Here is a 27,395-nt window from a genome sequence, read left to right on the forward strand (position 1 = left end):
CAGGAGCGCGCGCACATGAGCGCCAGGCACTGTGGAGCATGCCTATAATCTCAGAGGCTCAGGAGGCTGAGACAGGAGAATTGTAAATTCAAGCCAGCCTCAGCAACTTAGTGAGGCACTAAGCAACTGAGTGAGACCCTGTCTCTAAATAAAATTAAAGGGGGGCGGGGCTAGGGATGTGTCTCAGTGGTTAAGTGCCCCTGAGTTCAACCACCAGTACCAAAAAAAAAAATGCTAATTCTGGGGTGGGCAGGTATTCCTGAGGATATTCCCAGTGTGACCGTGCAGATAGGGAGCCTGGCCAAGCTATGTTCTCAAGCTACTGATGATCAAGTGTGGGTTCCTCTGAGCTCAAGGTCTCACATGGACATTGAAAGGTTCTTCTGCAAGTAGGCTAACTTGGAGAAGGCAGAGTGCACAGCCCTGGGAGTGAAATTCACCCAACTTGGTCAACAAGCTGGGGAGAAAGCAAGGGGGTGGAGAAGCAAACCCCTTACAGTTTTATGAGTCAGGGGAGTGCCCAAGAGCACACTTGCCTCACGCCCAGCCTGCCACCACCATACCCTGTTAACTCTGTCCACCACTAAAAGAATGAGTTGCTATGGCCAAGAGGTCCCTGTGCTCAACGGGAAGCCGCTCCTACTCCCTGAGACCCAGAGTTGGGCCAGAAATGAGAAGATGCAGAGTCCATGTTTTCCTTCATGAGCCAGATTCTCTTCAAGGTTGTCACTTTATGCAACTACCTGCCTGTCCCCCACCTCGACCCCCAGTGAGAAGAGACCAAATATGTAAGAAGATAAAACAAGAAAATATCCACTGATGGCTTTTATAACAATTACCAATGATGTAATAAGCCAAATCAACTGGCCTTAAAACATTCATGAACAACTTCATCCAAGAAGGCATCTCTACTTGAGACTCAGATTCAGAACAAAGAAGGCTGATTTGGAAGGTCTCAGCGGGCACTTACTCTTTCAGGGATATCAGTCTCTCGGTAGCACTGTCACGACACAAAGTTTCCCATTCATATGGGAGGTATTACATATTCTTAAAATAATGTAGAAAATGGAAACCCATACTTTTCACGAGCAATCTAAAATTATATGTGGTAGAATATTCAAGAAGATGGAGAAATAATTAATTCCCATATTTTAAAGGAAAAACTAACACAGACATCAACAATAAAATGTGGTAACACATTTATGAGGAGCCAGTGAGTTCACTGAAGCCCTGTGTGGCAGGAAGGTTTCCGATGAGTGTCCCACACTCACCAACTCCGATTGGGACGGGTTCTTCTGGCAAAGTTCCGCGAGGTCCTTTGGTTCCCATCCGGAACATTCCTCAAACAAAAGACTTGGACTGTGAGAGCTTTTATTCTGTTTTTTAATATAAATCATTTTAGGGACTGGCCCAACGTGCTGCAGAGAGTTCATAAGACACAGGTCTTTGATCTTTGTGGCTTTGCCATGTATGTTTTTAAAATTTCTGGAATGCACCCAGGGAGGCAAACTGCTTGACAGAGACACTATAAATATCCGAATAAATAAATACATACAAACATCTGGAACCCTGATTAAGCACCAAAGTTTTATTATTTGGGGGGGTAAAAGTGGTTGGGGGAAAAGCACTGAACAGCATTTTTACTTTTATGGAAAAATGTCCTATTCTTTCCTTATGATAAAGCCCCTCTGATACTAATAAAGCTTTTAGAAAGCTCAAGTTTGTAAGTCACATGGAAAGTGGAGCACTAATGTTTTGTAGCTGCCTCCCCACAAACAAGCTACTTAAACTTTATTAGAACGGATGCTCACCAAAATTCACTTTTTAAATAGCAAGAGGTAAATGAATATTTATGAAACATTGGCCATTATTTGAAACAAAATAAATCCAGGAAATATATTCATTTGTACTAGAGCTTCAAGTTAAGTGTGCACATGTATAGGTTTTAACTCATTATGCAATAATTCTGTGGGCTATGGATATAATAAAATATGTTGATTTGCTCCTCTATGTAAGGTGCTTGGAACAGCAATAAACAGAGAGAAGGTAGAATTTGTCCTAATTATTCCCAGTGCAATTAAATTAAAGAATCAAAACAGCTACAGACCATATGGTTAAGTGTGAATCGGGGAGTCGCACAGTTACAAAACTTGTGACATGTTAGAATACCTTCATGTTCAAAACAAATGAAAACAGAATCCCAAATGATTCCCTGTTATACCTTTTATGGGGCTCCCCAATAAGACGGAGATTTGACTAGCACAGGAAGGTCAAGTTAGCAGGAATCTTAATAAACAGAAAGGCTTCCTGCCGCTCTGGGGATAATATAAAAATGGTTTACTAGCCCTGCGTGATCCCACCTGGCATGGGTGTCCTGTCCTCCCTGCACTCTTGCCCCCACACTCCACAGCTAAGCAGCCTCCTTCCCCTATTTCCAAGTTCAATGTCAGGCCAACCAAACACTCCCAGGTCAGATCCACCAGAAACCCTTCAATGCTCCTTCCTTGAGTCCCTGTCAGCCACCCTCCGTACCTCCTGCCCCCCTACCGCCCTCCTCCCACAGCACCCATCATGAGCACGGTTCTACAGTACTTGCTCCACATGGTCTTATGCCCATCTTGCCCACGAGCAGCAAGGGCCAGGATCTTGGCCTAGGTCAAGACTCAATGCCCAACTCAATGCCAGGCTCCATAAGAGTGGAGAATTGGGTGAATGTGTTTAGAAACTGGCATTTTCAGTATTTGCCCTAATTAGAAAAGAGACACTGTGGGCACTTCATGATTAGCACTGAGACCAATGCTGTGACTAGCGGACACTGACCACCCAGGGCAGGAATAAAGGAATCACTAAAGGTTGATGCCAATAAAGGTGCGGGGCGGGGGGGAAAAATAACCAGTGGTCCAGTTCAAAACAAAAAGAATGTTCCAGCTTGTTCCTGTGGCAGCTGCAACCCAGAAACTTGGCCCTGCTACAAAAGCATGGGGGCAAGCTGTGTGGGGGGTAATGAAAATAAATACCCCCAGCCCCAGGAGCCCCCTGCCTCGGCACCTCCACAGCCCGTGCCCAATGGGGCCGCAAGGGCTCAGAAACAGCATGCACACTTATATGGTTCTAGTTTGCCTCTACCTCAAGGAAGGCAGGATAAAACAGAACAAATGAAAGAATTCGTCTTGCTCTTCCCTCTGTGTTCCTGCTCTGCCTCGTGTCAGAGCCAATCGCTCTTGCCCACTCACTTCATACTCTCCAAAGGACGCCTAAACTGCTAGGTGCGCCATGAGAAAAAAATTCATTGCTGAGTATCTGGGTGGTTAATCACATCTATACGCATATGTACATCCACAACTGCCATGACGTCCCTTGGCATGAAGCTGGCAACAGAACAGATGGAAACTTCTGGTCGATTCCATGCTGATCTCTTGATCGCCCGCTCTCACACTGATCTGTTCTACGATCCACCACCTAACCTGGATCTGAGTTGCCTTGACGGTTTCCATGCAACTCTCTCCCTACCCTTGGGACAGTTCCAGTTCCTCGGGCCTGCCTTTGTTTCTGCTTCTCTACGAGGCTCTCCTCACCAGTGATGTCGATCACAGACACTCCGTGCATCCACCAAGCCCAGTGGGCTACCACCATCTGGCATGAATGACACTGCCGGGGGACCCTCATTCCCTCAATGGTGGGCAGGAGGGGACTCCACTTTCCGTACTCCCTTCAAAAGGAGGGCAGTCCACGGACCCTCCACCACCTTTACAAGGAATAGCCAGATGCAGGCTGCCAAGGAATTTTCAGGTGCGTTAAAAACTGACATGGAATTAAAAGTTTTCTCCTTGCACAAATTAACATCCACAGAAAAACGGTCTTTTGTGCATTCTCTCAACACAAAAATATGAGAACTAAGGAGGGAGAAGAAATTTCTATGTAAGAAAAAGGGTGGGGGTGAAATCTATAAGGAAGCCATTTGGTTGAACTTTAAAAAAAAAAAAAAAAATCAGCCAATCTCCACTTGCAGGATCTGCAAACGTGTCCGTCATTCCTGGTAAACCCAGCTGACACGTCTGCGGTAACATTCTTGGCCTCATATTTGTGGATTTCCATGGCTAATTTTTTCATACTAGTTCTTCCCCTTTTTCCTCCAAATCCATATTCCGCCCGACATTTCCCATCACTCACAGGTTATGTCTGCTATTGTAACCTACAGGAACAAATATTCATCTCCTAAGAGCCATACTGCACAGGCTTTTCATGCATATTAGGGGAAAATCAGGCTTCTGCAGGACATCAAAGTCCTTTCAGACCATGACCTTAACTGTGTTCTCTACCAGCATTCAAAACTTGGTTGCATTAAATAATACCAGTGTAGGCTAATAATGAAAGAAAATCACGACAGGATCCCAATCTCTCAGGCTGTCATGGACTCTGTGTCCCTCGGATGAAATGTCGTGTTGCTCATCACTGAAAGGTTCTCTTAAAGCTGAAAAGACCCACTAGTCACAAATCTGAAATTGCTAATATTTTCATCAGAAAAGAGTCAAAGAGCTTTAATTCACCAAGGTATTACAACTTGGAGGCAAAGGCGACAAGCCAGCTCAGGCTGAATGGGTCAAGATATTAAGTGCCATGAGATGTGATCAAGATGTTAGTGGAGAAAGTGGTCCAACACAATATTTTTCTGTGCTCAATTCAAAACATACTCTTCTGTATTCTCGGGCTTTTTAGGTCAATTCACTCTTCATCAGAGTCTCACCTTATTTCTCTAAGGTTTCATTCAGAAGTATTATCATTCAGTTGTTTTGGTCTAGCATGTGTCCTCAAACTTAGCAAAGAAAACGAACATGACACAGAATTTAAGAAATCTTTGAGATGCACTATAAAAATAGTGCACAAGATATAGCATAAGTCTAGAGCTCTGCATACAATCTCTCACTGCATTGCAGATTACACAGGGAGGGGGGACATCGATGACATTTAATGTGGCAACTTATACTAGTCAATATTTGAAAAGAAACTTGGTAGTGAGGCCAAAGGGAAGCAGTGGAAATTCTCAGCCGAAGAGAAAAGCTGGTCCAGTCACTCAAGGGCCACTCACCCTGCCAGTGGCAAATGGCAGGCTTATTGAGCAAACTTATTTCCACACTTCTAACTTCTTAAAAGGACCATCAAGACATAAGGGAAACTGGAAGTGGTTCTTTCCAGGAGCAAAGTTAATAATGATACAGCTAAATTCTATAAGTTTTCTAACAGAACAAAAACATGGCTAAAGTTAGGATTACCTCCTTAGACTGCTTATGAATGTGTATGACAAAATCAAAGTACCTTATTATAAAATATTGAGCTTTGGGCAGACGGAACACGATTTCCTGATTTCCTGCAAACTTCCAAATACCCTTTAACGTCTACAGAGGACAAACAAATAAGAATAAAAAATTCTGAGTTACGGTCATCTCCTATCTGTAACTTCAGTTACTAACAATCAATCATGGACTAAAAATATGAATGGAAAATTCTGGAAATAAAGAATTCAAAAGTTTTTATTACAACATGTTGTCATCATTAATACTATAAACTTATTAGTTATTGTTGTTAATTTCTAACTGTACCTAAAATTATTGTAGATATATATATATACACACACACACAGAGGAAAAAACAGTGTGTATGTGCAGTTCCAGGAGTTTACTGAAGTCTTAGACATACGCCCTAGGTCTAAAAAGGGGCAACTGTATTGCAAAATAATTAAGGTACAAGCAGTAAGATGGATAATGAAAGAATCTCTGTCTTTCCTGTCACCATAATTTGTAACTAGAAGAGGACAAGCAGCTGGAAGCTGAACCAAAGCCTACTAAATACACATATAAAACAGGGAAGACGTCAAGTAGTGAATCGCTCCCATGAAGATGAAAGTCATCTTGTTGAATGTCAGCAAGCTCCTGCAAGAAGGGACCCGTTAGAAAAGAATCTTGAAAAAAACCCAATTCACAGTACTCTCTTTTATTTCTGTTACCTCAACTTAGCCGCTGATCTTAGGAAACAGTTCCTTTCTTAAACTTCTATAGTGAAGATAGTTCAATACTCTGGCTAAAACATCCAGTGGGACTTCTCTGGATTATTACACTGTGACTCTAGGCTGCCATCCATAAGCTCTAGGTCCAGGCAAGTTTGACAATGAACTACCAACACTCGTAACAAGGATTTTCTCGACTAGACTAACAGGAGAAATTCAACCAGTCTCTGAATTTCTTAGACCTAGAGAGCAGCTGGATGGAATTGCTACAATGATAGAAGCCTCCAGGCTGTGTTTCAGCCAACAGGAACCTTTTGAGGTCTCCAAGCTGATGACTTCCATTACTAGGCTCTCTGACTGTAGCATTCTCTCAAAGTCTAACAGCAATGAATCCTACTAAGAAAAAAAACTGACTTTCCAAAATAGCCTGCTTAAAGAGTTCTAGATGAATTTATAATTAAATGAAAAAATTTTTTGAGGATAGTCAAAATAATTCAAAAGATTTAAATATCTTTTTATTACTGGATGTTTTCATTTTTATTTCATTATGAGTTGTTGTTAATCTCTTATTGTATCTAATATGTAAATTAAACATCATAGGCATGTGTATAGGAAAGGATGACATATGCAGAGTTCAGGACTATGTCAACAGACATCTTGGAAGAGTTAACAGCACTTTCAATTTGATAGGAATTGAGAAATCTCAGACTCCCTTTCCATATATATGTATGTGTACACACACACACACACACACACACACACACAGAGTTCATTCCAAGTGCTGCATTATTTTCACTCCCAGAAAGGACGTGACTGACTAAAGCTAACTATTCCACATTATCTCCAATAATATTAAATACTATAAATTGCAGAGCCAACATTTTCCTAATAAATTATCAGTCATAAAAATCACAAAAAACTTTAATAAGTCATGACAATGCATACATGAAAGTCTCTAGGCAGCAAAGGGCCAAGAGAAGAGGCCAAGTGATCATCGGCTGTCAGAAACGGGAGGCTTTCCTACAAAGATGTGGGTGTTTTCATCCAACTTTGGAACCAACTCATTTTCAAATACTGAATCCTTCTGAAAATTGATAAAACAAAAAATTTCATGTAAAATCTGAATGAACGGAATGAGGAAAGCGTAGACCAGAAAAATAGAAACATTTTCTCTCACTTCCACAAGTTAGAATTTGTACTTTGACAGACAGACAGACACACACACACACACATATTCAGCATTCAGATATACAACCATTAGGGCCACACTACAACACCTGTGAATGTGTAAACTGTCGAGGTCATGGAAGCTTTCTAAATTCTTGAAAATATTTCTGATTAATGTGATATCCACCATCATTTAAAAAAAAAAAAAACACTACACTAAACAAATTTAAGCTTTACCTGAAGAGGTGAAGTGTTATTTAGTGCAAAATATCACAATAGCGTAAGAATGTATGGCATGTCTTCAGAAAATGACCGTAGAGAATTTGGAATACAGTATCTGGTTGCCTTATGCAAGATTCCCAGCACACTGGCATATGGAGATGCTTAATAAATGCTGAGTTATAATCTGCACTCTGACTTGATGATTTTCAGCAATCTTGTTCTTTAAATTTTCAATTACAGGCATTGTATCTCACTCAAACCAGCCCGGACAACAGCCAGAGGACCTAAAGAAGACAGAGAAGAGCATGGCTCCACTATGCTCAGAGGCACAGAGATGAGGGCAGGATGCTTGCTGCTTTGTTGAAATGAGACAATGAATTGACAGAATTCGGGTAAGTTTAAATTGTCAAATAAATTAATGTGGTTGCTCCAGAGTGTCAAGACACAGGGAAACCGTCCAAATCCATCATGCTTGTGGCTGAGCTTCCATGTGATGGAGAACTAGATTATAAACTGCCAAGAGACGAAATCTCTGTCTCAGAACAGACCCCAAGACATTAGAGAGGGTGGGGAAACAAATATCAAAATCCTGACATTCTTTCAAACAGCCTACTTTTGGTTTTCTTAGGCTTTTATTAAACTATTTCTAAATAAGCTCCACAAAAATGATAGAATCATTAAATTTCAGAGTAGAAGGCCCCTCTGACATTACTGAAGTTGAATCCCAAGATTCAGGACGAGTTAGGGGCTCCCTACGTAAAGACTGCTGGTAAATCAGCAAGCAGTCTCTTCATTGAGGTCTCTCCACCCAAAACTATAGGCCTTGACATATCCCCAGGCTATTATAACCAGTCAGTAATTTACAGCATTTAAATTGTTGGTTTATTAAGGCTAATGGGGTAATATACCTAGAAGAGTTTCATTCATCCTGTTTGATTTATTATTCCTTTAAATGTTTGAAAAACGTAATCTTCCTCCCCGGCCACTTGAGCCATATTTTTGCACATGAGGTATCAGGATGGCCATCTGAGAAATGCAGAAGGACTGCCCAGAATTGTGGAGTGAACACACCACAGAATGTCTCTAAAAACATCCCATGAATAAAATTTGAAGGCTCAACAATCTAATACTGCCTTAGGTCAACTTTCACTTTCACTTGTGAAATTTGCCATTTTTCACGCTTTTTGAAAAAGGTGAACACGTGGAAGTCTCTACAGCTGACCCATTGTCGGATTTTTTTAAAAATAGAATAAAATTTTTTTTTAAATTTTTTTAATTTTTTAAAACTTTTTTTTAAAAGTTTCTCCTCCTCCTAGGAAGGATGTTCGTTTCCCTGGAATGACTCCAACATTCCATTTAAATAGAACTTAATTTATAGAATTTCAAACTGTCTTTCCTTAATTACACAATAGACTTCTGTACTGAACTTCAGCCGTATCATTTTCAAACAAAAAGTAAACCAGATGTTTGGTACTTACATGCAAAATTGAGCTCTCATTGTAAAACCAAATTAAATTTAAAATGAACTCTGGAATGAAGCTAAGCCCCATTGAAAACAAAAACAAAACAAGCAAAGAAAAAAATAAAAAACCAAATACACTATAGATTTTATTTGGTGGCTTGTTAGTTTTGATCATTCTCTATTTTTCCTGAAGACTAGGAAAACACACACACACCCCTCCCCAACTCTTATCAAAACTAGAATATTAATTTGGAATTTATAAATTTACATGAACCTAAAATTTCATCACCTTAAACATGAGATATCAATGTTAGGTATGTGCCTTGCATTGTCTTAAACTGTGTGTGTATGTAAGTTCTCTTAATTCTCATCTCATGGCACAGATAAGGTTGAAAGCAAACTACAGGGCGGTTCAAAACCACCATTAGGACATAAAGAAAAACCATCCCATCTGCTGGAGGGTGAAGTCAAAGGTCACCTTATTGCTGGCTAATTTACAAACTTTCAATTCCACACTTCTTTGATGGAAAGCAATAATACAAAACATATTGTGGTTTGACACTCTAAAAAGAAGTCAGACTCTCTCTCTCTCTCTCTCTCTCTCTCTCTCTCTCTCTCTCTCTCACACACACATACACACATCACACATCAATACTTCTTCAGATAATTGTTTCAATCAAGATCATAAATGACAACCAAGGCTCTCTCTCATCTGACATCCAATCAAACATTAGGGGGAAAAAATAATACAAAGTTTATCCAAAAATTACAAGGTACTCCTTTTGCAATGTAAAATTTCAAACCCTGATCTCATCTAGAATGCTCAGTCACCATGATAAAGAGGCAGGGGAAAGGCAAAGTCAATTCAGCTTTAAATTCTACCATGGTGTGTGAAGGAGGAATGGTTAGAAAATGTGATATCCAGGGGAATTAAAAGTTCCTCCACGCAATTTTTGAAATTCTGTAGAGCATGAGCTAAGTCCCTCACGTGGTCTAAAGACAATTCCTTAATGAGCAGCAGCTCATGATTGTGCAATAACCTGTGTCTGTCTGGATCACACAGGTGTTGCCTTTTATTACTCTGGCTCTTTACATCAACAACTGTTTAGCCAATCTCGAAGTCAAGGAAGAACAATTCTCCAGTAAATTTTCATCATCCTGAAATATGTGTGAATTTTCCCTTCATTTACAGGAATGTGTTCAGACCAACTTTTAAAAGTTGGCACCAGCCGCACATGGTGGTGCACACCTGTGATCCCAGCAGCTCAGGAGGCTGAGGCAGGAGGATCACAAGTTCCAGGACAGCCTCAGCAGTTTAGCCAGGCCCTCAGCAACTTAGTAAGATCCTGCCTCACAACAATAAAGGGCTAGCGGGCTGGGATTGTAGCTCAGTGGTAGAGGACTTGCCTAGCATGTGTGAAGCACTGGGTTCGATTCTCAGCACCACATGAAAATAAATAAAATAAAGGTCCATAGACAAACTTTAAATATATATATATGGTGGAGATGAGGATGTGGCTCAGTGCTAAGGCGCCCTTGGGTTCAAATTTTAAATATATATATATAAATAAAACGTGGAGATGAGGATGTGGCTCAGTGCTAAAGCACCCTTGGATTCAATCTCCAGTACAAAAATAAAACAAAAATTCACAACAATAATAAAGAACACTTCTATCTACAATACAGCCCTTTGAATCCTACTTGACTTTCCTTTCACTTTTATGCTAAGTAATAAGGAGAACATAGAGAAGATTTGTTAGCATGAGATATATTTTTAAGCTATCACTATCATTTGATTCTCCAAAGAGAAAAAGAAGATAACTTAATAGTTCCTTCAAAGGGAATAAATTTTATGAACCCAGGCCATTCTGATGCCTATAGGTGAGAAAAAATTTTTTTTAATTTTAAAACAATAACTACTTATGAGAAAGCAACTATTTCCTTTTTAGAGTATTGAAAGGCAACAACAACAAAATTAATCCATGGTGCTAACTATGTTATAAAGCACTGCTCCTAATCCCTGTATGTGGAATTATATATGTGTGAGAAATAGATCTAAGGACGAATCAGCTTACACTGTGGTATATTTGCAAATATCTTTGTGTAGAACAAAAAGAACTGGGTACACTGTGGTACTTACCACACCCTCAAAATCTATACTCTATTGTATGCTTCAACCAAACCCCATGGGAAAGGAGACCAATCACTGAATCAAAAGAACTCTTCTATAAGCTTGCACTTGAAGTTCAGAGAGAAGTCATTTACTAACTATGGACTTAACATCCCAAAATCAAGCACTCGGGCTGCAAATCCACCAGGGCAGATATACAGATTTCCAAGGCTGTGCTCACAACAAGCTACACTTTTGTTGTTGTTGTTGCTCACAACAAGTTCCACTTTACCAATAGCAGACCAGCAGGCAGGATTTCCCTACAATGATGAGTGTGACTGCATTTGGAATAATGTCTGGCTAAAGAATTCTAAACACCAGAACAAGTTTAAAACAGACTATCCAGGTGTTCAAGAGGTTGAAACAGTCACCAAGTGATACAATCTATTAGAATGCAAATAGGGAAAAGAAATGAAAGGAAAGTGCTTCCATAACAGAGAACTTGATTTTGAGATACCTAAAACATACAACCACAATATTTTGATAAACTTCCACTCAAAATGTACTTTGAAGCTTATTCCAAATATTGAAGGGCTTTTACTTAAATGATGAGTAAATCTCTCAAAAATTAATCCTAGTTACCAAGAATGAGAATACTCAATGGAACCTGGTCAATGTTACCATATCATTACTTACTTATAGAGAAAACATTGTTGCTTATGTTCTATAGCCTTTCAAGACTTCTAGAAGCCCAAAGTGCATGTAGGTCCTCAGAAGACGTGACACTGGGCTGGGTGTAGTGGTGCATGACTGTAATCCCAGTGACCTGGGAGGCTGAGGATGGAGGATACCAAGTTTGAGGCCAGCCTCTACAGCTCCGCAAGACTTATCTCAAAATAAAAAAAGGGATGAGGATGCACCTCAGTAGTAAAGTGCCTCTAGGTTCAAGCCCTAGTACCAAAAAGAAAAATATTTTTAAATCATTAAAAAACAAAAGAAAAGGTGAAGATGGAAGCTCCTGCCAGTTTCCTGAGATGAGCTGCAGCATCCAGATGTTCCCCCATGAAAGTGTCTGGATGCAGTGAAGAATCTGGTTGAATACTGTGCTGGGTTTTCTGTAAGCTTAGAGACTGTGGTCTTAAGAATCACTGACTTCTGTTTTCCTTAAACTCCTCTCACACTCCCACTGGTGTGATTTCAGTTTGAAAACAAATTTGCCTTGAAGTACCAGAAGAACGGTTTTTGGAAATTTTATGAAATCAAGGTCGATCACTTATGTGATAGATTAGAAAGAAGACACATACGACTGGACTGCGTTTGTAAGTGTGTGTGTTCCACGTATGTAGATGTCTCTTGCCGTACTGAAGTTTTAACCAATGCCTTTTCCGTATAGAGTCACAGAACAATGGAACAGGGTGATATTTTAGAAATAATCTGTTGCCTGTGCTTTAAGTTTGCAAATGCCTTTGCAGACAGGACTTTCTGTGACAAGTCTCAGATCACAGGGGACAACCGGATGACCAACAAATGCCTCCTAGCAAAAAAAAAAAAAAAGTCCACCTGTGAGAAACCACAGAAGTGACAGCTGGCTTAGCAATCACAGAGCTATGTCCCTATCAGAACTGGAGCAGTATGACATCTCAACTTGCCTCCAACTCCCCACCAATCACAGCTTCAAAATGGAGAATTGCGCCTCTCTACTCCTCAGGAACACACGGTTTATATGGCGAAACTATGATACCCGAATCTGTTAACTCACAGCAGTGCTGAAGGTCCTCTCCAGTGAGCATCGGAAGCCCAGGGAAATTTATTGGGCATTTGACAGGCTCATTTCCTTGACTGGTAAACAGGAGAAACTGTATCCATGTGGAGTCTACTCTGGTGAAGTACAGCACCCTAAGAACCAGCAAATGTTCTGTGCCATCACATACTGGAAACTACGTCTACCAGAAATACTCGATTATAAATTGTACTTTTGAAAAGCAATGATAGGGAAGAGTTCGATCTAACATAAACACCAACTGTAAGACAACAAGGCTTGAATTTTATTTAAAGACTGTAAAGTTTTGTTGTTCTTTGTGGGTGTGGCTGGGAGAGATGCAAATATACCCTTGGAAACTTCCTAGTTCCATTCCACCAACAATATTTACTCATCAGCTACAATATGTCCAATCCTGGGTTCCAGAGACTCAGCAATACAACAGACAAGCTCCAAGACTCCAGGGGGCACGAGGCCAAGGAAGCCACCAACAGCACATACATACTTACCTGCATCATTGTATAACTGTAATTCGGATAGACTACTATCAAAACTTGGATCAGAACAAAAATTGTAAAGTTTATGGGAAACAAAATGTCACAGACTCAAAGTCATAAATACTCAGATTTCTTTTCCCCATTGTTTTTACAGTAAAATAAAAGTTTATAATAAAGGGGACAAGGATGAAACATTAGGATATGAAAACTCCAGTTACAAATGGAAGTTAAAGCTCTATCCATGATGTCACTCCGAGAGCTTCAAGGTCAAATCTTGGATGAGAATCACTTAACCCTTATAGCAAAACAATGGAATTTAAACCTAGCAAATCCCCACCAACTTCCACATCCCATGAGAACACTATGCTTAGTCCTATCACATTCTCAGTGGTATACTTATCAGTAAAATTTATACATGTTGAAGGTGGTCCAGAAATATACTTCATTTTCTCTTGAAATGGTTGCACAAAAGCAAAGAACTGCTTCATAAAGTTACCCCAGAGCATTTCTGAGGGTCACAAAGAATAGAAATCTTGAACTAGGGGTAGGGGAGAACCTTCGAAATAACACCACCTAATGGCTATCCCAGGTCCTCAGCCTCCACCACCAGACACAGGGACACCAAGGCCTGCCCGACCGTAATTTAGTTAACAGCCAAGACAAGCAGACACCAACCAAGAGAACCTCAGAGCCAGTGGGTGGCAACATCACAGCTGCAATGTTAGAGTGAAGTGCAGGACTTAGATTGAGAGGGCGGGAACCATCAGGTTAATACAAGATTCAGGCAGGACATACCTACTTCCTAACATGGTAATGTAATCAAAATTTTGAGAAACACTTAACTATAATTTTGTTAAGCACTATCAAAGTTTGATAAAATATTTTCAACTATATACTTAATACAATGTCACTGTCTCAATGTTGTTTTTTCCAGTTTCTTATGGCAAAATAAATAATATTTGTAATAAAGGGTATGGGAATGAAATCTTAGACAGATGTATCATTTAATATATTCTATGAACTATTAGAAAATAAAACAAAACCATAAAGCAAAATGTGAACCTTAAAATTTCCTGAAATATTACATGATCTCCACCTTGAAGGAGATGCCAGTTTCCTAACTCTTACCTTTTTAACATTTTTAATGGGATAAACACAAACCCAGTGCTGCTTCCTGTTACTAAGTTGCCAGCATTTCCATGTACAATGTATTACGGAGAAGAAACATGAAGAAAGCGCGATCAGAACATTCTAGAAGCTTTAAAATGTACACTAAAACAGTGCAGTATTCACCAGCTGCCAACAAGTGCAATAATAATCACATTTATAGAGATTATTGACAAAATAACAATAGCAATCAAATACATGTAACTATGTAACTATTTAAACTTTTAACAAAGGCTTTTTATCTTACTATTAGCAGTAAATGAGCAACTCCCATAAAATATCACTTAATATCACCCCTGATAAGAGTTTAAGTACATATAACCATTGTTATGTGAAAAAACATTATTTTTAATGTGTGACAACTAGACAGGATTTAATTACCACACCTACTTCAAACCATTAGCTGTTTCATTCAAACCTGAAAAAATAATATTTATGTGGCTATTGAGAACCATTATGATTGATGCAATCTTTTGTGTAGCTCCCTTTATAGTGACTTGCATTTGTTATTATTAACAAGGAAAAATGAAAGGGGAAATGTGTGTTTTTGTTCTGCCACAAAGCTTTTCTGATGATGACTAACTTCTTCCTTTGAACAGAAAGAGCCTCTTAAACCAACTAATGTACATATAAATATGCACTTTACAAAGAGCACCAAGCGAGGGAGTGGGGGAAGCCAGTAGGACTGGAGCCAGAATAAAACACGCAGGCTGTCAGGACAGTTGTTATTCTTATTCTCAATTTCTTACAGCTCATCTGCTCTCAAGGAAGGGGAAAAGAAAAAAAAAAAAAAAAACATAGTTTCTTTTCACCATATCCACAACAGATCTCACTTGAAAGGAAACACGGCGAGTGATTTGGCATGAATGGGCATATTACCAATTTTCCGGCATCACTGCTGAATATTTATGTCGTGAAGAATGACGACACGGGAGAGATTCTAACACGAAGCCCTGCCTTGTAAATCGTCTGGATGATGCTGTGTCAAAACAACACCTACCATAAATCAGAGGTTTTAAGACCAGTATTTCTTGTTTAAACACGTTACCTGCTCCGCAGCCGCGCTTGTGTGAACAGGCACAGATTAACGCATGCTAAGCACTGCCATTTTCCCTCCGAACTTATAGAGCTATAATTTAACAGGCCTGTTATTGTCAGGGTAATTTTGACAGTGCTGAAATATTATACGTGTTAAAATATGCATTTAGCACTAACTCCAGTGGTCATTTGAACTGAATAAACAGACAGACAGGCATCCCCGCAATTATGTCCCTTCCCTATTGATGACTCTTTTTTTTCCTCCTGGCAAGGAAGCCCTAGGTTGACAATTGATTTTATAAGCAGTATAGCAACACAGCCTCTCTGATAGTACAAAAAGCTCGTCCTGTTGCTTTCGTTCACTCTTCACTTCTCTACGAGCTATCCAGCAGCCTGCAGTGGAAGTGAGGGGTCCCCTTCCAGGTTGGGGAAACAGCCACGTTCCCACCACTTCCACCCTCCTGCCCCAGCCCCTCTAAAACACACATCCTCATTCAGAACATCTGATATGTTTGTGGAGTCATCTACAGAGCCTCACTTCCCAGCTGATCAAGCTGGAAATCTTAAACAATGGCACAACTCTAGATTTTTGATTAGGGAGGATAGAAGAGCGTCTTCAAATCCAGAGTACCGTTCATGCCCCACACCTCAGTGACCACAAGCACCTTCCACCAGAAGATTAAAAAACCAGCAGAGATGTCAGCGTGTTTCTTTTTCTAAGGTTTTAGTTTTAACTTCATCCATAAAGAAAAAAAAAATATTTTTTTAACCCTGTAAAATGTATAAGGGAGCACACACACACAACACTGTAGAAAAATCCACTGTGTGATGAACACACCGGCTGTAATCCAGGACTAACTTTGTACTTCCCTGAGAGAATAAACTAATACATCTACCAACATCAGTAGCTCAGTTTCCTAAAGCCAAAATAACAAATTGAAAGCAAATAAATATTTATCTGGAATCTACTAGAGTCGATGCACTCAGCCACACACTATGTCACCATAGTTAGGAAAGGGACGACAGGACAGTTAGCCACTCATATGGTTTCCAAAATAAGGGAGAGATTGGAGGGGCCCGTCAGAAGGAAACGTTTCACGTGACTCAAGGAAAACTCAAGAAACTGTTTGCTTTTCTCCCTAAACTTATGTTTCAGAAGAAGAAAGAAGCAGGTTGTGTGAGCACCAGTATGTACCCTTTAGGAATTCAAATATATCCAGATGAGAAGTCAGTGGCTGCCTATTCCAATTTCTAGTCCAGAGAGTGTTAATTGGGAAATCTGCATCCTTCGTTTGAAATGGTAGGTATTTCCGGACAATGTTGTTTATATTTCTTTAATGCAGTTTTAATGTTCCAAATATACACTGAAGATACTTTTAAAATTCCCTGTCAACACATATCAAGGTACCAAAGACCTAAGCTACAAAAATGGAATTTCCAAGATAGCTTTAAAATCAAACCGCGTTTTGCTATGTCTGCTTTTACACACTCTATCTGAAATCCTGCAGATCATGCTGCCCTCTTGTGCCAGATGTCAAAAGCTGCATAGATTCTGTCCCAGTAAGGAAAACCTGATTTACATTTAAAAGAGAAACTGGCTCTTAATTTCTGAATGACTTACTGTTTGATTGGCATGAGCCGGTTAGTAAAATCTGATGAAAATGGACTGGGGCTAGGATTGAACACAAATTTCGAGGGGGGACTGGCAGAGGTGGCAGATGACATCTGCAAATGCACTATTCAAGTCAAGTCACCATCGAAATGCGGAGGAAGCCTGGGCACGGCAGAAAATGTGAGGGTCTTTAACAGACATGATACCATTGCCAAGATACATCCAGGAGGAGTGGATAAAAATCGAGATGAGTGAGAAGGAAGACAGGAAACAGAAGAGCAGTGGAGGAAAAAATCTGGCTCTGACCATTTGAAGGTCATACACTGCTTTGGTTCAAATTTTACCCCAATGGCTTAAGATTTACCAGGTTATCAAAGATGTGTAAGACAGTAAGGAATCATATTACACAAATTAGGACCTGATAAATCATCATGCACCAATGCCTGGGTTCAAAACAGAGAGTAGTAACCTAAAGTCTGATGACTGGAGAGGGGTGCCCTGGTTGGTAGCCGACCATCTGGAATGGGGAAGTGTGGTCAGAACTTCATGATGGAAAAGAAACATGTGTGTCCAGGTTTGCCTTGCTCTTCTCCATAAACCCAAGTAAGTGAACTTGGGATGTTGGCCTGGCAGTCACTATTTCTAGCACCTTCCGAGAAAGTGGGGGTTAAGTATAAAGGTTTGAGTCCCCTGATGATTAGCAACAGGAATGAGGGTCTGGGGAGGAAGTGTGCTAAGAGAAATAGCACATCCAGGCTGGAGCGCTCATGAACCAATGAAGAAGACACTTGTACCTACCAGGGCAGGGTCCCTGGTGGAAAGTACAGATGGAAATGAAAGGAGATTCTGGCCAGATCTCAGGTGCATGCTGGGATGTAGCAACCCCAGGATGGAGAGTTTCTTCCCCAGTCTCCCTCCTCTGTCTAGCTTACTGGACATTACCTGCTGGTAGAAGTCCTTGCTGCTCTGAGTTCATACGAGACTCTTACTGAGCATGCTCTAAAGAACTAAATATCAAGAAGTAAAAAGGTATGCTTCTGGACTGAGGATATAGCTCAGTTGGTAGAGTGCTTGCCTTGCATGCACAAGGTCCTGGGTTCGATCCCCAGAACCAAACGTACAAAAAAAAAGTATACTTCCTTCCTCACCTTCTCATAAAATACACTCCTGTAATTCAGGAGGCATGACATTCTGGGTGGGTTTGGGGGAAGGAGTCTGTACATTTAGCATATACATTGAATAGCACTGAAGAAAGAGGGCATGCCTGCCTTGCTATCTTACAGAGCAATTATTTTAATATATTGTTAGATAACCATTACAGATCATAAATAGGCAACATAAACTATGGGGCATAATTGATAGCTGTGGTATATCTTTCACCATTGTACAAAATGCAAAAAAATTATCTAAGTAAAAATTTAAATCTAAACAAGTCTTTAAATTTTTGTTTTAAATCCATCACTTGAAAAGTAAATAATATATGACTTCCAAACATTTTGGGCAAACCAGGCGTATCTTCAGAGTATTTATCTGGGCTCCTATTTCACTGAAGGGATAAAATCCTGCTCATAGGTATGGGAGGGAGAAGATGAATGCTTATGAGCTGCTATTGTAAGATTAGTGACCTCCAAGATTCAGTCACTCAGCTGGTCAGCTAGGCCCCAAATCCCTGATTAATGAAGAAATCATCATGAGGAGAAGTCTATGGGTCTTGAACATGAAGGGCCTCCTTAACTGCAATCAGGTGTATTCATGAAAACAACAGGCGGTGACCCTGAAGGCTCTAAGTCTGCAGTTTTCAAGTTAAGTGGGAACGTGGAGCACCCATAAGGGCCTACCGTCCAGAAGCCGCCAGTCACTTTCTAATGACAGCCACAACCGCACCATGTTATTTGTGTGGCCTCTGCATTCACAATTCTTTGCACTTCACACAGTGCCTGGATTAAACAATATTTTCTGAATAAATCTACACAAGATGCTTTCTTATTTCATCCTTACAATACAGCATAAAACAGAAAGGGCAGGAACTGGCATCTCCATCCCACAGGAAAGGAACCTGAAGTCCAGGACGCTGTCACTGTTGCCAGCATTCACTGGCCACCATGGGGTGCGTTTTGGCTTCAAACACTGGGGATGGATCAGCCTGCTGAATTCTCACAGGACTTCAGTAAGGTTGGCATGAATACTAACCCAATTTCACAGATGGGAACACAAGAGATGCAGAGAGATTAAGTAACTAGCTTGTGAGTATCAATGTAACTATAACCAGCTATTATGATTAGAAACTAGTACCAAGATTGAATCCAGACAGTTGGCTCCTGGGGCCACACTTTCACCCACTACACCCTGCTTTGAGATTTTCTGTACAACAGGAACTATGTGATTTGGTCTTAGTCACTCAGCTGTCAATGGCCATTCCAAAACTTCTCCTGTGCTCCCTCCAGACCTACTCCCTGGCAACTGTCATCTGCATAAACAAAGCCATTGTGGGCCTCACCACAAGTGCACCCAACTAGCCAATGTGGGGATATATGGCCATGACTAACCCAGAAACCTGGGTCAAGGAGGCTACTTCAGAAGCAAGGCACCTGGGTCGGAGCAATGCAGGGTCACAGGGCAGAGACATTTACCACTTGGAAACTACCAGGTACACTAATGTGGAAAAACTAACTACTGAGGATCTCCACGGCAGGTACCACAAATCCCCATTGTGCAACCAAAGTGATTTCAAAACCACAAATAGTCACAGGTGACGGCAACAGCAACATCTAACAAAGGAAAGGAAGGTTTTTTTTGTTTTTTTTTTAATATACAGAATTAAAAGCTTTGACTGAGGGCTGTTAACATTTTACCAATCTTGGGGTGTTTTTGTTTTTGTTTTAGTACTGGGAATCAAACCCAAGGGCACTTAACTACTGAGCCACATCCCAAGGCCTTTTTTATTTTTTATTTTGAGACAGGGTCTCACTAAGTTGCTAAAGACCTTGCTGAGGCTGGCTTTGAACTGATGATCCTTCTGCCTCAGCCTCCCTAGCTGCTGGGATTATAGGAGTGTACCACCACATCCAGCAATCTTGGGTTTTAGTTAACTCATTACTACTTTGGGTAAACCTCATCATCAGGGTCTATAGAGCCCGGGGGTTCCAGAAATGGACAAACCTCCTAAGGAAGAGGCACGCAGTCTCGCATTCAGGGTGTTCCTCCAGAGACAATCTTCCCCAAGGGGGGCTGAGGCCAAGGCATGTCCACAGTCAATGTTTTAGCAACTGTCCAACTCCATTTAAACACATTTGCACGTATGCCACATGACAAACTTATTCCTAAAACATTCTGCAAAGTAAACATTCATTCATTGTTCCACACACATACAACTTAAAATAAAAGACTGTATGGTCCTGATATTATTTTCTGTGGTGGGATATCAGTGAGGCTGAAAACGAATCAACAGGCACAGTTATTTTCTTCCAGGATTGCCTCCACTTTCAGAGACTGAAATGTCACCAGATCGTCAATGTGTTAACAGGACGTATTCACTGAGCAATGTGGTATCTGACTTACCTATTGGATTTCTATCAAAGAACAATACCGGAGCTTTCAGGATTGACTCAAACATTTTGTTGTGCAAAGTTTGCGAAGAATTAACGAGGACGTAGAATACCAACAGAGATCTTGCTATGCCAAAAAGGACGGTGGATACAGTTAAACCTGAAATAAAGAAACATGACTCAGAGAACACAGGACCCTTGCATTTTCTTCCATAATGCTAAAGAAGATCAGGTGATCTATAAGGATAGTATGTAATCCATTCCAAAAAGCATCCGGATTTTTACAAAAATATAATGTATTTACAAGATGCACTGACAAAAAAGAATTGAAGGGGTTCATTTTCTTCTTATTGAATGGAAACTACATGGGGAAAAAGAGAAGTGCAAACTATAATTTCATTCTAGGCTTATCTAATTCAATTACAAGTTCTGTTAGAACTCAGAATTAAGAAAAATAATCTTAAAAAGTAGGCAACCTTGCCTTCTCCATATTAACAGGGAACAGGAGAAATGATTTACCTTTTCCTTGTAGAAAATGCCCAAGTAGCTTTAAAGAATTTGAAAATACCACATTAAGTTGCACATGGAAAAACTCTTAAGTAACTGAATTGCAAGAAAATAGAAATTACATTTTAACAAAAGATAATTAATCTAAATAAGCAGCTAATCCCCCAGTGTTTCATATAAATACAAAATATTTATAATAAGACATGCATGAAGATTCAGTATGCCTGTAGTCGCATAAAGAGTTTTCCTAATACCTCCCTCCACCTGCTTTTCTTTGCCCTGCTGGGTTTCGAACCCAAGGCCTCAGGAATGCTAAGTAAACACTACCCCTGAGCATCAAGCCCTATTCCCCTGCTTAATGCACAATGCTACTACATACAGTGGAGATAACTTCTGTAATAAATATTTTCCCTTCTAACGACACCTCACATTATTGAACCACCAAAAGCTGCACAAATGCCCAAACTTCACCACCAGGCATTTATTTGCCTTTGCCCCACATTCTACTTGAATAAATAACGGAACCAGTCTCCTTTCTCCTCCAGGTCTCCCAGCCCCCACCGATTCAGATGGTAAACAGCTAATGGCTTTAGATTTCTTAGCAAGAGATCAACAAAATGAGTACCAAATTTCAGGGAGCAGCTTCTTACAGAGATAAACTCAACTCTGAGGAAAGCTTGTACAAGCATTTTCTGTAGAAATATTTAAAATTTTAGATGAGGATTTCCTTTAAAAAGCATGCAAGGCTACATATATTCTAAGCACTCTTGTGAAAACAGCGCAAGGCGTTAATATTAGTCTGGCAAGCCAAATGTTAAATTAATCACACAGTCGGGGACGCGATAACATTGTGATTGCGAGGTAAGAAGAGAAGGATCCCTAATTCCCAGACACTGGGTCTCTCCCTGCTTAGCTTCCCTCTTAAGTAATTAGTGAAGCCCGAGAGATGAGCAGTACTGTGGAGGAAGCTTTGCATACCTGTGAGGGAATAATGCTTTTATTTGGGGGTCCTTGCTGCCAGAGGATTTCATCCAAGTTCAATAAAAGCCAGGGTTTATTCAGACAGAATTGGAACAATCCGAACCACAGGGTGGGGATCCGTTTCTAATCCCCTTGCCCATCCATATAATGATATAAGATTTAGCTAAAGCAACCTATTAGAATAGACAATAGCCACATATTTCCAGTGGCTGATTTTCTGAATGCTCAATCCTAGTTTAACTTTCAAAATCCAGTACAGAGCAAATTAAGAGTCTTCATTCAGCCTCTTTCTTCTAGTAGATTTTAAAAATAATTATTCTAATTAATTCAGAGAGTAAATGCGACTCAGACTCCTAATCTGTTAAGACACTACTGAATTACTCCTAGAAGCCCTAGTTACCCACACTGGCTCATTGTAAGCATCTCTGGCTCTCACATAATAGACCAAATGATTAAACTTTACCTGCATAAATTCCTAAGTACCAGTTAAGATCTAGCTTCTCGGTTACATTTCCTTCCCCATTGACAGTGACATTCAGCATACTTTGTTCGTTTGCCCTATGGAACAGAGGAAAAAAGGAAATATTAAGCTATAGATGGAAATTAGATAAACATCTAAAAATGGACCTCAATTTGGAAGGAATGTTTTATGCTAGAAAACGATCCCTGTCTCACACAGTGCTTTGTATATCCACCTTATAAAAATTCAATTTGAATCATGACTTTTAGTTCTCAACATGCTGCTGAGAATCAGACGTGGGTAGAGACCATTATGGGTCACACTCCACCAGCAAGAACTTTAATTTTTCTTCAGGTAACTATGCGAGGATTAGGAGAGAAGGCTCAACAAACTCCACCTCTCCCTGAACTCTGGAGAAGTGAGACTTGGTATTGATTATATAGCCCTTCACATGAGACCAGAAATAACTCACCAGTAGGAAAGCCACCAGTCCTGAAGGACATAAGAAACCTGGAGGAGAAAAAAATAAAAACCCAGCATTGGCATGACTTACCAACTCGAAACTTTAAATCCCCACAAAGCATAATCTAAAGGAAGGTTCCAGAGGACAGAGATGGTTCTTCTGGTCCAGGTCTGTGCCAAGCGAGCCCTACTTCCTAGACAACAGCAGGTCAAGCCAATGCACGTGTCATCTTAGAGTCTTTAGAAGATGCCCTTTTCCGACAGAAGCTCTTTGTAATGGACACAGCCCCAGTTAGCACCACTCCTACTGGTCCCCAAAGGCAGCACTTCCGTGCAAACCCCAAGGGAACTACAAGGAGCAGCAATCACAGTGCAAACATAGATCCGTGGAGATCACTCTGCCGTTCCGTACCTGAGCTGCCATGTTCAGCAGAATGAGGAAGATGATGATAAACCAGGATGCCCCAGCTGTGAAGTAATTCTTATAGGCCTTAAAGCCAATCTTTCCCTCAGAACGGCTTTCCTCTGGCTGCACTGCCTGTGCGTTCTCTGTCTATGAAGGAAAAAGGGCAATTAAGAGACAAAGTAGTGCACAAGCTAGCACACCTGACCGGTTCAGAAGTTGACAGTGCCCCCTGCTGGCAGAGGGGTAGGAAAACAGGCACATGCTGCTGGGGGAGTCCAAAATGGTATATCTTCCATAGAGAAGGGTGTGCAAATAGCGAGCCAATCTATAAAGGCATTCACCCTGGATCTAGTCATCTCACTTCTAGGAGTCTCTCAAAAATAAGAGAATGGCGGGGCTTTGCTTGAAGCGTAACATGATTTTCAGCACATGCCCGACATACCCAAGTTCGAGTGTAAATGTTGAAAAACTTGTACCAAACTCAAAAGTTAATAATGTGGAAATAATGGCCACTCTAGATTATTTGTGTCAATCAACCATGGAAATATAGTAGCCTTCGGTTCAATCCCCAGCACCAACAATAACCACAAATAAAGCAGAGACTCAAAATGTTAGCCCAATACAGTAACTGAGTTCAAAGAGTTTGGGCAATGAGAGTTTGGATAGAAGGAATAGCATGTTATCTCAAGCTGCTTGTCAGAATCATCCAGGATCCTAGATTTGGACAGTGAGGGTTTGGATAACAAAAGAATACCTGTAATACTCAGTTGGAACTCTGCAACCATGGGTTCCACAACCACAAATTAAAAATGCCTGGGGGGAAAATACTGCACCTGTACTGAACATATACATACTTTCCCTTGCCGTTATTCCCTAAGAAATATAGCATAACTACTACTGACAGAGCATCGGATTGTATTAGGTATTATGAGGAATCTAGATGCATTTGAAGTATTCAGGAGGATGTGCACAAGTTATATGCAAATACTATGCCATTTTATATAAGTGAGTTGAACATCCCCAGGTTCTGATATCCCCAGCATTTCCAGAAATGATCTCCTCCCAATACCAAGGGATAACTATTTTTAAGGGAGCTTCAGTGCATTTCTACCTGAAGGACTTAAAAATACATTATAGATTCACATGAGCTAAGGATGTACTTGGCTCTATGCTGGCCACTGGACATTCAAAGATGACTAAGATGTGGCTTAAAGAATACAAAGAAAATATAGGAACTAACTTTAAAGGGTCTATCTCACATGCTGGAAATTCTTAGGTGTTTGCATACACAATTTCTGGCCTAACACGAACCATGGGAAAAAGAATCCCATCAGTCACATGCAACGTCAGAATCTTACAACAATCAGAAAAAGTAATTGATTTAACACAGGCCATGGCAGAAACAGCCTAAGGGGTTCTTCAAATCAAGCCTGTGGATGTAAAAGGGGAGCCAGGAACTACCAGAGCAAGTAGGGGTGACCTATAATAAAGTCAAGAATTCTGAGGTCAATATCGGCCACATATGCCTCTGGAATGTCTAGCAGCATATCCACCTACTGATACCTAGGAGGCTCTCCAGCCCAAAACCAAAGGAAAGCCCCCAACCAGGCTTGCTCACCTTTGGTCTGTTTTAATTCTACCAACTCTGCTGAATAAGACCTTGGAACCACAGAATCTACTGTGGGACAAAAGAAGATGCTATGCGCACAGTCGACCAAAAATTTACGAGCCAACAGAACCAGGACATGTTGTAACGAGAGACGACTCACATCTTGGCCCTCTGCAACACCGTCTTTCAAAGACGGTCTAGAAGACTGTTGAGACCAAACCGAGGACTCAGAGAAGGTGCGATTCCTCAGCGTAGGAGTCCCTGGAACTGGAGACTGCTCGGCTTCCTCATTTTCCTTCTTTAAAAGAGAAGCAAAGTCGACTCCAGATTTCAGAAATTCAGTGTAAGTTCCCTTCTGCACCATTTCACCCTAAAATAAAAATTTCACAGAAATACATTTGCATAGGATAATATTAATCTAATCCAATCAAATCCTCATCAAAGATTAACTGGTCTTAAACTAGGAATGTACTGAGGTCTGGAATCCTGCTTGACAAATCTGGTATAATTTAATTTGACACATACCTAAGAATTTTGTTTTCTGCTAAATCCTATGTTAGGTGCTGGGGGATGGAGATATATATATATATTACACATTAAGAATGGAGGGCATTGACATAAATACTACCAGCATTTAATAAGCAAAAAATACAGATATTGGGAGGGTGGTCAGTACAGTCTACAGAACATGGAAAATGAAGTAAGCCTCGTGCAGAACAAACAGAGAACAGGGAAAGGGATTCCAGGAAAGACACTTGATTGACAGGGAGGCAGACATAAGCATATGTACACAGGCAGAAATCACTCAACGAGCGACAGCTGGCTACCTGTCCCCACTAGGACAAGATGTACAAACTAACCCTGGACATTGACCCCATGAACTGCATCCTCATAGTCTTAACTCTAAATCTGCCCCCCAAATTGAAGAAAATTCCAACCAAAAAATCAACATACCATGTGACACTTCATCTCACAGCTCCCCCTTACAAACTTAAGGAAAATAATGTGCAGACATCTCTACCGTTTTTTCATCCCATGAAATGAGACTGATTTGATTTACTCAGAGCCACAAATAAAATATTAGACAAAATCCTGGGATACAAAACAAATCAAAGGAGAATAGCCCTGGATTTAAGGGCAGGTCAGGTGGGGAAATGTGGCCAGAAGCCCACCTGCTACTTCAGTCCTTAGATACCACCCCAGGTGTCTTGCTTGGCCCACTTCAGAAGTAAAATTCACAAGCTTGTTCAATGAAATTACCCCTTTTTACTCAGTGTCAATGAGACACAAAGAGACGACTACTGGTATAAAGAGGACAATTCTCTTGAGAAGACCAGTACTGACAATTCAGAGGCTGAAGTAGGCAGCGATACCCTCTGCTGTTAGAAAGGGGCCAGACCAACAGTCGGAATGGACCCCAGCCCATCCAAGGTACCCTACAGTGGACTAGAACTGGGAGGTATCCTCAAAACCAGCAGGAAGTAGGACCCCAGAAGCAGTCCCCATCTGAGGAATGGTGACAAGGCTAATCTAACCCCCACTGACTCTGTGCTCATCGTATTACTGGCATTTGGATTTTACCGTACTAGTTTCAGCCCTGTGCACATGAAATTAATTGTTTTCAAGTTTGAGGAATCCAAGCTCCCTATTCCTGGAGGAAGAGGAAAGAACTGACACACAGAACTGCTCCTGACGAGGTAGCTACTCTGCATTTTTATAATCCTCCTGGGGGTGGGGGGATTCATTTGACAGAGCTTTGACTGACAGGTTCCTCACTGCGCTTTATTAGGCACATTGAGCATCAAGGAGGCACTTAAACACTTTTGCAAGAATTCTGCTATCATTATATATCCTGCTTATTGCAATAATGTGAAATTTTTCTGTTTTTGAGAATGATGCACACAGATTTTGTGAACCGTGGCTAATATTCACTGTGATATTCCTATAACTTTACCAAGAAACCGTGGGAGGGTGCTATGGTTCACTTACGGTTTAACAGTGTTTCCCACTGTCCCATGTGTTTAAAAACTTGGTCCCCAAAATAGTACTCTTGGGAAGAAACCTTTGGGAGGCCCTTTGGTCGTGAAGATAAGCCCTCAGGAGGGGCTATGGGACCTGAGTCTCTCTCTGCCTTCCTGTTTGGCCACATAACCTCTTCCCCACCCACACCTCCTCCATGAGGTGACTACAGCTAGAAGGGCCTTTGCCAGAACTGAGCCAATACAGGCACCCAGCCCTTTCACCTTAAAAATTGTATACTAAATAACTTGTTTCTCTTTACAAATTAGCTACCTCATGCATTTTGGTGTAGAAATGCAAAGCTAATACAGACAAAAAGTATTAAAACATTTTTGAAGGGTACAAAGGGGACTGTTTCTTTGCAGGTGTAA

At 40.7% G+C, this 27,395-nt stretch overlaps 1 protein-coding gene across 2 annotated transcripts in view; it reads right to left on the reverse strand.

Annotated features, from left to right (window-relative positions):
• The window catches only part of Abcc4 (ATP binding cassette subfamily C member 4 (PEL blood group)), a 224,264-nt gene that overhangs the window by 94,291 nt on the left and 102,578 nt on the right, over nt 1-27,395 (reverse strand). For both annotated transcript variants that reach the window (XM_071611592.1, XM_027938939.3), the window contains 5 exons: nt 25,166-25,375; nt 23,403-23,543; nt 23,001-23,038; nt 22,532-22,626; nt 20,594-20,740 (listed from right to left, as the gene is read on the reverse strand). In XM_071611592.1, coding sequence (XP_071467693.1) covers nt 20,594-20,740; nt 22,532-22,626; nt 23,001-23,038; nt 23,403-23,543; nt 25,166-25,375 — 631 coding nt within the window. The remainder of the gene's footprint in view (nt 1-20,593; nt 20,741-22,531; nt 22,627-23,000; nt 23,039-23,402; nt 23,544-25,165; nt 25,376-27,395) is intronic.

Source organism: Marmota flaviventris, chromosome 4, assembly GCF_047511675.1.
Source record: "Marmota flaviventris isolate mMarFla1 chromosome 4, mMarFla1.hap1, whole genome shotgun sequence".
Classification (NCBI taxonomy): domain Eukaryota; kingdom Metazoa; phylum Chordata; class Mammalia; order Rodentia; family Sciuridae; genus Marmota; species Marmota flaviventris.